The sequence below is a fragment of the Vigna umbellata genome, chromosome 1 (assembly GCF_029865625.1).
Source record: "Vigna umbellata cultivar VRB3 chromosome 1, Vumbellata_1.0, whole genome shotgun sequence".
In the NCBI taxonomy this organism is placed as follows: domain Eukaryota; kingdom Viridiplantae; phylum Streptophyta; class Magnoliopsida; order Fabales; family Fabaceae; genus Vigna; species Vigna umbellata.
In genome coordinates, this window is record NC_142165.1 from 108,286,410 (window position 1) to 108,297,069 (window position 10,660).

The window sequence follows — 10,660 nt, forward strand, 5'->3', positions numbered from 1 at the left end:
GCAGATCGAAGTCCGGCCTCTGTTCTCCTTGCCGCAGATCGAAGTCCGGCTTCTCCTTGCCGCAGATCGAAGTCCGGTGTGCCCCGATTATATGTGTGCCGCAGATCGAACTGCGTTTATCCTTGGTTCTGATGGCCAGCGAGCTCTCCGAACACGACCCACGATCCCAACCCAGCACATAACAACAAACAAATATATTACAGATTACAGGCAAGATGGTACTAACCTGGACGCCAGCTCAGATCTGTGAGGAAAACAAACGAGGAACGCGAGCAAAGCATCGTGGGATGGCAGAGACAAAGGACGGAGAGAAAAAGAGGGAGGAAGGAGGGGGTGTAGGTGTAGGGTTTCACTGCTGTGAGATGCGGCAGGGAGTGAGATGCGGAGGGAAGAAAGAGAGGAGTTAAAGTTTAGGGTTTAAAGTTTTACTAAACTTTTTAACCACAATATTTTTCTCTCTCTTCGTTGACTCACAAGGGCACACTTTGGAATTATAATTTTTTTTGGAGGTGCAGGACGAGGATGGTGAAGTGCAGAGAGAATGACTCATTGAAATATATCATCTTAGATCATGCAATAGATATTAAATACTTCAAAAACTATTTAAATATTTTGTTTTTTTAAATTATTTAGAAAAAAAGTTAATACTTTAGAAATGAAATCATTGGTATCGCAAATACTTGTGTACTTAGGAGTAATCTTCGTGGTAATTAAACTTCAAGTCATAAATTTTTTATTGCACAAATAAAAAAAAGTGTATTAAAATAAAATTTAAAAGAAAGAAACATTTTAAATTGAAAAAATAATACTTAATAACAATAAAAGACATCCTATATTATAAATAAATTAAATTTAAACTAAATTAATAGTTGACCATTCAATATGCATGATTTAATTGACCATTGAAGCATTTATTTTGGGGTATGCACTCAATGGATGGACTGGTTCTAGAGGAAAAGTACTAAAGAAGGAAGAAGCTTGGGAAGAGTACCAGAGAAGGAACAGCTATGTCCGGTTTTTCTGAATGATTTTAAATATAATTTTTTAAACAAAGAAAAATACAGTTTTTTAAACAAAGGAAAATACAAATTTTTAAATTATTTCAAATATGAAAATTTAAGAATTACAAATGTCACTTTATATTTATATTTTTAATATTTTAGAAAAATATTTTAAATATTTTAAAAATAACATAATTTTAAAATTGGTCTTTTGAAAATTTAAATTAAAAGATAAAAAAATTAAATATTTAAATAGAATGATTTATATATAAATTTTAAAAAATTAATTTAACATGTATATATAAGTTATAATCAGGGTTAATTACTTGGAGAAAGACAATGTTACTTTATTTTTAAAATGAAAAATAGAATTAAACTAAATCTAAATTTAAAATTTAAAAGATGAATTAAATACAAAATATTATGTAAAATATTTTGTAACACCGACACTAACACACGTAAGACACATTATACTAATGTTAATACATGATACTAACACTGTTGATAACGACTGAAACACGCAAAACAAAAGAACGCTTAAAATATTTAAAAGAAAATGGAAATATTACAACACATGTTAATATCAATTTAACCAAAATCGCGTAATTGAATATTTTTACAAATACTGAGACTTAGTTAAAAAAAAATCAAATTGAAGATTGAAAGAAAAATTATGACCAAATAAGAATTTTAGACTAAAAATTATAAAATATTAGAAATTATAATAATTATGAAAATATAGTGGTTAAATATTTTAAATAAAAGATAAAATAGTTTGTTAATTACCTAATTAAAAAATATTAGGATCAAGATATTAAATACCTCAAAAATTATTTAAATATATTTTTTTAATTATTTAGAAAAGGTAATACTTTAGAAATGGAATTTGGTTTATTCACACTGTATCACAAATACTTGTGTGTGTACCTAGGAGTAATCTTCATGGTAATTAAACTTCAAGTAATGAATTTTTTATTGCACAGAAAAAAAAGTGTATTAAAATAAAGCAACATTTTAAATTGAAAAACAAATACTTAATAACAGTAATGAAAAATTCCTATATTATAAAAAAATTAAATTTAAACTAAATTAATATTTGACCATTCAATATGCATGATTTAGTTGACCATTGAAGCATTTATTTTGGGATATGCACTCAAAGGACAAACTGGTCATACAGGAAAAGTACTAAAGAAGAAAGAAGCTTGGGAAGAGTACTAGAGAAGGAAGAGCTATCCTATGTCCAGTTCTTCTATCTTCTCTATATATTGAGTCATATGCTGCATGCAGAACAATGGAAGAAAAGTAAAATGAAGAGATACGGTAGAAGAGGAGTAAGGAGAAGGAACATAACCACTGTTCTTCTGCCAAGGGATTTGATCATTAAAGTTTTGTTGAGGTTGCCGGTTAAGTCTCTTGTTCGTTTCAAAAGTGTCTGTAAATCATGGTTTTCTTTAATCTCTGATCCCCACTTTGCAATTTCACATTTTGAACTTGCTGCAGCATGCACGGAGAGACTTCTGTTGTTGGAATCCAGTGTTCCTGAAGTCCGATCCATAGACTTCAATGCACCTCTCCACGATGATTCTGCTTCGGCTACATTAAACCTCAACTTTCTGCCCCCAGAATCCTTTGGTGGTGAGCTTATGGGTTCTTGTAGGGGGTTTGTGCTTTCGTGTGGCCTAAGTCTCTGTTTGTGGAATCCTTCAACAGGTATCCACAAACAAGTGTGTCCTTCACCTATTGCATCTATGGATGCCATGTTTTTCCCTTTTCTCTATGGTTTTGGGTATGACCCATCAACAGATGACTACTTGGTGGTTCAAGCCTCCTACGATGTAGACTTAGAACCTGCAACCCGTGTGGAGTTTTTCTCTGTCAGAGCTAATGCGTGGAAAGAAATCGAGGGCATTCATCTTTGTTACATGAATTGCGGTGATGAAGCCAGAACGGGGTCGCTCTTGAACGGTGCTATTCATTGGTTGGCTTGTCGTTATGATGTATCAACGACTGTTATCGTTGCTTTTGATTTAACAGAAAGGAGTTTTTCAGAGATACTTCTGCCTGAAGATTTAGCTTGCCAGTTTGATTTTTGCAATTTGGGAGTACTAGGAGGTTTTCTTTGTGTACACGTTGTGGGGTATGAAGAGTGTCCAGCAGAAATATGGGTGATGAAAGAGTACAAAATACAGTCATCTTGGAGTAAGAGTGTTGCTGTGGTTGTTGATGAGATTCCTGGCTACTTCTCACTGATTTGCTCTACAAAAAGTGGTGATATTGTAGGGACAGATGGTTCTCAAGGATTGGTAAAATATAACAGCGAAGGAGAGCTGCTAGAGCATCGATCCTATTACGATGTTCGAGGAGGATTGCAAATGATTGTGTATAACGAGTCTCTACTTTCACTCTCTTACGATAGTGATCAAGCTGAAGAAGACTAACAATGAAATAGGCTGTGATACTTTTACTTTTTTCTTGCTATTATCCGTGTATTACCACTTGGAATTGTTCTTGTATAATAAAGCGTGAAAAATAAATACAACTTGTTGTGTTATTGTGTTATTGAAAAAGTAGAACAATATAAGGAATTGGTAACACAAACATACCAAAATAACAGATATGCAGCACTTAACAGAATACAAATTTTAATCATTGATGGTTTTTTTTTGTCACAGATTCTAGCATCAACAAGTATATCATGTGGTCTATAATGAAGAAGGTTAAATGACGGATAAATTTATCAGTTATAGTGCTGTGAAGAAGGTTAAAATTCGATATAATGGACGGTTCAAATTGCTGATGAATAATCTGTTAGAGCAGAAATTATTAATCAAATTTAATTTTTTCTAGCATTTTGTAATGCTAAGTGGGATGAAATTCACGTCATGGAAAGAGGTTTTTGACATTGTTTTCAACTGTATGAAATTGGACATAACATTTGTTCATTCCAATCAAGGGTAAATTTGGATCAATTATGGATTGAAAGATGGGAAGTTTTACATGATAAAACCTCAATTGATAACAAAAACATTAGTTAAATAAAAATAAATGTAAGAAGAACTTGAAAGCATATTCAATTATATTAAACTCTAATTGAGAGAAAAAGTAGTTACTCATGTAAGAGTTTTTTTCTCCCAAGAAGTTTGTGTCCAAAATCATAAAAATGGATTATTTTGAATACGATGAAAAGGTTTGGACCGTGTTCATATTATAAGAACAGATAAGATTCAAAACGACTGTGTTTGGCAGCATGTCAATGGAATTACCCTAGGTCATCATTTCGTGTAATTCTTAAAACTCATAAAAAGAATCATTATTAAAAAAATGAGCTGAATTAGAGTTCATTAATATAATAGACAAGTCTGCCAAGGCTTAATAAAATGTTTTTTATTAATAAGATAGTAGAAAGTTGAAAGTAAAATATATAATTAAAATTAGTAGATTGTAAATAAAAAATTAAAAAAATGCAAATGCTTGTTTTTTCTCCTTTTTCAATTACATTAATAAATAATTTTAACAAACACTTTTAATATTAATCGTTTACCATCACTGGTTACCAACTTTGAACTACATACTAATTATTTCAGTTTTCAACTACCTTACTAGCAAGTTTTGCAGCTAATTTTATTAAACATATTCGGAACATTCTTTTTGTATACCTTTCTCTTTGGTATTTATAATTGATTAACTTGTCTCGATAACTTTTTGTATGGTATTTTGCTTGTTATAAATTTAGGAAGTATAAAGAAAAAAAAATATGCAAATTTTATCCACAATTGTGTTATTTACAATCTCTTCAGTTCATGCTGATAGATTTATTTCAAATTGAAATTCACATTTTTTTAGTTTATATTCAATCTATTTAATTAAATTTACATTGAATATTTTATATCTAAAAAAAATCCAAAATTAGTGTTAATTTTAAGAAATTTGGTCAAAACAAATTTTTTTATTGAATTCAGCTGGAATATTTTCTAAGCAATCTACAAAACATGTATTTGATCATATAACCTCGATTGGAATATTCTCAAATTGGCCTTGATTGAGATATCATGCGCAAGAACTCGACTATGACATTGTTAGTGAGGGATCAACCAAAACTTTTTTATGACTTGATCTATAGAAAAACCTACAGGGTGTTGCTACTTCCATCACCACACCTTTCTCCCTCCACCTTCCCAATTTTTTTTAATTCTAATTATATCCTCAGATTTTCTTTTTTTTTACTTTTACTATTTTAATTTATTTCAAACCTAGTTCTCCTACTTTACTTCCTGTACCCAATCTTTCCATCTCTCATTTCCATTTAACAATTTGTCTTTCGTTTTACTCTGCAATCTTATTTGTCTTCTCTGTTTCACTTCTCCTCCTCCGGTTCTTTCTTCTTCATTTTCCTTACTTTATTAAAATACATTAAAAATATATTCAAAAATAATAAATCAAAACATTTAAATTAAATTATTAAAATATTCCCAAAATAAAGAATAAACTAATAAAACAAACCCTAAAATAAAAAACGTAACCTTTAGACATCTTCAACGGATGTCAACATCCGTTTAAGGAAAAACGGATGCTTAAACGGATGTTGACATCCGTTTTACCTTAAACGGATGTTGACATCCGTTTTACCTTAAACGGATGTTGACATCCGTTTTACCTTAAACGGATGTTGACATCCGTTTTACCTTAAACGGATGTTGACATCCGTTTTACCTTAAACGGATGTTGACATCCGTTGAAGGATGTTGACATCCGTTGAAGGATGTTGACATCCGTTGAAGGATGTTGACATCCGTTGAAGGATGTCACCTCCGTTTAAAGGTTACATTTTTTATTTTAGGGTTTTATTTGAAGGTTTATTCGAATACGCACGTGGAGGAAGCAACACACGCACTGCATCACGAGAGCGACACTGCACCACGAGAGGGAGACTGCTTGATAATTCTTTCCACCACCACCAACCTTTGCAACTTGTAGTATCTCACAGCAATGAAAGAAAGAGAGGAAGAAATATAATGTTAAAATGAAAGAAAAATATTTTACTTATGTACGGGAGACTAGAATAGGTTATTAGTGAAATAGGTTGTGAATGGATAAAATTAAAAAATAATAACCCTAAAAATAAAATTTTACTTAGGGGTAAAATAGTAAATGAGAGGTGAAGGGAGAAAGGTGTGGTGGTGGAGGGAGCAACACCCAAACCTACCCAAACCTACAAACTAGTAAATAAACTTAACTAGGCCAATGAATCTAAAAAGGCCAATAGATTTTTTCTTATTATTATTCTTTGTTTCCTAAATTGACTTCTGAGAAAAATATTTTTTAAAATGAAAATTAGTATATTTAATATTATTTTTCAATCAAATTAAATTTCATATAATTTAAACATTCAAAATCAAATTCTATCGTAGTTCATCCTCCTTTATTCACATGTTAGTTTCTCCTGTTCGGTCGGATACAGCCACTGTAATGAATGTATAAATAGCTGAAATTTAAGTGCTTATGATCGAGATTGAATTCAACAAAAACTCTGTAGTGTATTATTATCAGTATCAGCATATACACGTATTGAATGAGCGTTTAGAGAGAGAAAAAATCATGGCATAACAAACCAAAGGACGCAGAATCTATAAATACTTGCTTTTATGGATATGGATAAACCTATTACTAGAACAGCTGCATCTTTGAGCATTGTACAAAATAAACTTTACCTTGAGTTCAATGAATCGTCTTTTAGTGGTACAAAGAACCGAAAATTGGTTATAAGAAATATCTGAGCAGTGTATGAAGAGTCAGAAAGGAGAAACAAAATCACAGCTGTTTCACCATGAAGGAACTTTTACAACTGCAACCACCAACTGCACTGGGGTTTTCAGTCACCTGCACATGACACCAGAATCAGTAAATTGTCATCGGTTATATGCCTTAATGGTTTTAATATGCAACCTTAAACAAAGAACAAAGTAATGATAAATGATTATCACACGTCCCTTTTCTCCGTAGCACTCCTCGTATACATATTACAGCACTCAGAGTTATGTAAGTTTTCATATCAATACTTTTTTACAGACATACAACTCTATAGTATAGCTCTTGGTACAAATCATACAATTAGGTATTTATACGCATAACTGATTATTGTTAGTTACAGTTAAAATAAGGTTTTTTCCGATAACTGTTAGAAGTTCCACATTAAGTAGAAAAAGTTACTTAAGACTGTTCTCATCAAGCAAAAAAAGACTATCATCATATCATATGTTACTTAAGCCTTGAGAGACTCTCCCACCTAACAGACTAGTTTTTTGGGTTTAACTTTCCTTTGTGCTTTAGTCCTAACAATAAGTTTACTGAAAAGTGGATTGAACACAATTAATTTAGTTTGGATATAACAAAAAGTCAACTAAATGAGGAAAAAAATAGTATGTATGAAGCTGAAAGGGAAATACGTTGTTGGAAATTAATAAGTTATAAATTTTTAGATTCATGAAAAACACTTAATTTTTTAAAGAAACACTTGAATAAATTCCAGTTGATGTTCTAAACATTCAACTTATTTTATAAACAGCTTGTTTTTCTCATGGAAACAGCTGAAATTGAAGAAAATATAAGTTAAACCAAACATGCTATTGAAGTGCCGCTGCAAAACTTTCTCTTTAATAAACATGAAATCACGAAACGAACAAGAGAAAATAAGGTTGTGAAATCATTTAACAGTGGACCTAAACAGTGTTATCAAAGCTGGTAGTTATTGCTGATTCTGCTTACATAGGATAAGTAATATCAGAGTATGGAGTCATGCTTCATAAATGTTTTAGTATCAAAAGACAGAACAAGAAAAATTAAAGGTATTACGTGGCTGATTACAAATCAATTCAAATCTGTTTAGATTTAGATTGCAACAGGTTCACCTGGGAAAATTTTCTGGATAATTTCAGATAAATTCCAATTTTCTTTTTTTGGATTTCAAAAATCCCAAGAATTCGTGGATGGATTAGCAGTGTCCTCAGAAATCAGAACTATAACATAGTAGTGAAATCAGCAACACGAAAAATCCTAAACTCACACTATTAACACATGCAAATCAGCTAGACGACAACAATTATATGCATGCGTTATACTAAAGGAGCTAAATAGGTGTGCATCAATATTTTTTCTCAACCTTCCAAGAATACAGTATAGGGCGTGCTTGGCTTAGCCTATTTTTGGTGAAAGTTTTCATCTTTTTTCTTTTTAAAACCTTTTTATGAGAGCTTCTTGAAAAGAAAAAGGAAACATGTATTTCTTAAAAGCAATCAATTTATAAACGTGCACATAAAACATTCTTCCCTAGTTGTAACCATAAAAGTACAGTTCTGTCTCACAATAATGGTACAGTGCTAATATGAAGACAGCAGTTTATGCTCACTCACAAGTGCAATTGTCTTACCACGAAAGCTGAACGGATTAGCTCCTCAACATAATCAACAGTTGCCCCTTTTACAAATTCGTATGATATGTTGTCAACGATCAATTTAGTTCCTTCTTTCTCAAAAACTCTACAATGTAGCGATAAAAGTTGTCAGAACAAGGGCTTAGCGTATCATTATTGAAATTTCCAAGGGAAAAGGTAATACCTATCATCTGAGTTGATTCTGTCATCAAGATTAAAAACATATTGGAATCCAGAACATCCACCAGTTTCCACACTCAATCGAAGCATTTTTCCACTAGTCGATGATTCACTTGCTTCCAGTTCCTTTATTTTCTGTTACGTCACACGTTGTAGAAATGAGTCCATAATAAGTATTGATCGCACGTTGTAATATATATAGCTTCAGTGACTTATAAACATAATGAAATCACAGGAGTGGGTGATGAGGGTCCATGAATCAAACAAAATTTTAAACAAAAACATAGGGTCATCATAATCGACCACCGAAGCAAGATAATAGATTTTGGATTGCATTTATTTGTTAATTCACAGAGACAAAACCATGCAGCCATCCCTCTAGTAGGAGAGACAGGAATGCCTTAGTTTATTTCATTTCAATGAAAACAGAATTTTTCTATGTGAGACGGCCATACTGAGAACACTAACGCCTTTCTCTATATGCACACAGACTGTTGGAATTAATGAGACAATATTGACACTGAATGCGAAGCAGGGATCTAGCCTTGGAAAAATATGTCTACAATCAGAAGTAGGATCACAGACTTTCTCTCTTTTAATACAAGAGACTCTCCCAATCATCTCACCCAGATAAGGACGGATACAGTACTATGTTTCTTCTTTGTTACAATACCTACACCAGATATATCACTCGTTCTCTCTCCTTTTGAACTATACATATCATCTTAGGCAACTCTCTCAAGAATTACAAGTATATCTCTTTCCTTATAACGAGGTTTTCCATTTGCATGCCTCTCAATCTTTGGACTCTTCATGAATAAAAGGTGAGTGGTTCACAACACGTCTTTCTAGGAACAAACAATAACTAGCAAAACTTGATTCAATCCTTCTTACTTACACTTTGTCTGTATGGATAAAAAATTAGGTGTATTGGGTTAAGAGCTAACTGGAACCAGGATATACCCCACGGCTAAAAAATACCTACTGAGGCACTCACATATCATCCACTCACAAAGTACTCATAGTGGCAGTAGGGCTCAAACCCACATTCTTGTGAGGAATGAATCTTGCGGACAATCCTTTGTTGGGTACCTGCTTACTTATAGTTATAGTCACTGTTGTTTTTGCCACTAATTATGAACAAATTCCAACTCAAACATCATATTCTCACTTTTCCCAGTAGTTTATAATAATGAAGTTAGTATAATCGAATTTAGCAAGGATGACCCAACGATGCTATAAGCAGCATAACTGCATCTTCTAAACAATAGTCACATCACATAAATTATGTATTCCAACGACGTGCGCCAATCATCGAAGAATCACTGAACAAAGCATATTTGTGTTTTTCCCTATACTATAACGGGACACATAAAAAACCAGCAATGGTTGTTGAACCCCCAATTTTCCGTTTGCCAACTAGAAATCGAGGTACAAATCACGTATGCAAACCAATAGCTATATCAAACGAAAAATAAAAACATATTTTGATTGTATTAAGCAGTGACCATCAATTTACAGAAATCCTTGCTGGGTCTCGGCGGGCATAGAAAGAAACATAGATCGATGAGAAAATGATAAAATAATGAAAAAATGAAAAGGGGACATACTCGAACACAGTTTGGGGTGATGTGAACGGGCTCAGCGGAAGAAGAAGAGGGAGTGGCATGATGAAGAGTAGCGGGAGAAGCATAAGAAGAAGAAAGACGCAGGAGGTTTTGGTTGTGTCGGAATCGTGCTGCCCAGTGTAGAGCAAGGCTTCGAATCATTGGTCCGTCGCTTGTGTTTTCTCCCAAATGTGAGGGTTCAAAATCATATGCTCAAATATAAAGCTTCACACACAGTATTATGTAACGTGAACTCCTCAATAACATTAAGTTAAATTATGATATAACATTCTAGTTTGAGTCTGTGTTTTAGTTAAATGATGATATAACATCAAATTCCATAAGAACAATAATTATTTTAATCAATTTAGAGAAAAATATTTTTTTTACAATAGAATAACATATGATAAAAAAAATTAAATTTCACCTTTATTACTCTTAAA

General features: G+C 32.3%; 2 protein-coding genes across 3 annotated transcripts; one reads left to right on the plus strand and one right to left on the minus strand.

Moving 5' to 3' along the window:
* The first annotated feature begins 2,185 nt into the window (after window positions 1–2,185).
* On the plus strand, window positions 2,186–3,555 carry LOC124844214 (F-box/kelch-repeat protein At3g23880-like). The gene has a single exon (XM_047321102.2). It carries the CDS (start codon window positions 2,279–2,281, stop codon window positions 3,440–3,442), a length of 1,164 nt encoding a protein of 387 aa, XP_047177058.1. The 5' UTR covers window positions 2,186–2,278; the 3' UTR covers window positions 3,443–3,555.
* A 2,963-nt stretch (window positions 3,556–6,518) lies between these two features.
* On the minus strand, window positions 6,519–10,434 carry LOC124844229 (Iron-sulfur cluster biosynthesis family protein). 2 transcript variants are annotated; one of them, XM_047321123.2, is made up of 4 exons: window positions 10,221–10,434; window positions 8,615–8,745; window positions 8,411–8,536; window positions 6,519–6,881 (listed from the first exon to the last, which is right to left on the minus strand). In XM_047321123.2, the coding sequence occupies exons 1-4, from the start codon at window positions 10,377–10,379 to the stop codon at window positions 6,878–6,880; spliced, it is 420 nt and encodes a 139-aa protein (XP_047177079.1). In that variant the 5' UTR covers window positions 10,380–10,434; the 3' UTR covers window positions 6,519–6,877. The 2 variants fall into 2 exon arrangements, with proteins under 2 accessions (XP_047177079.1, XP_047177078.1); XM_047321122.2 differs by having other exon boundaries at window positions 8,428–8,536; window positions 10,221–10,431.
* Between the last annotated feature and the right edge of the window lie 226 nt (window positions 10,435–10,660).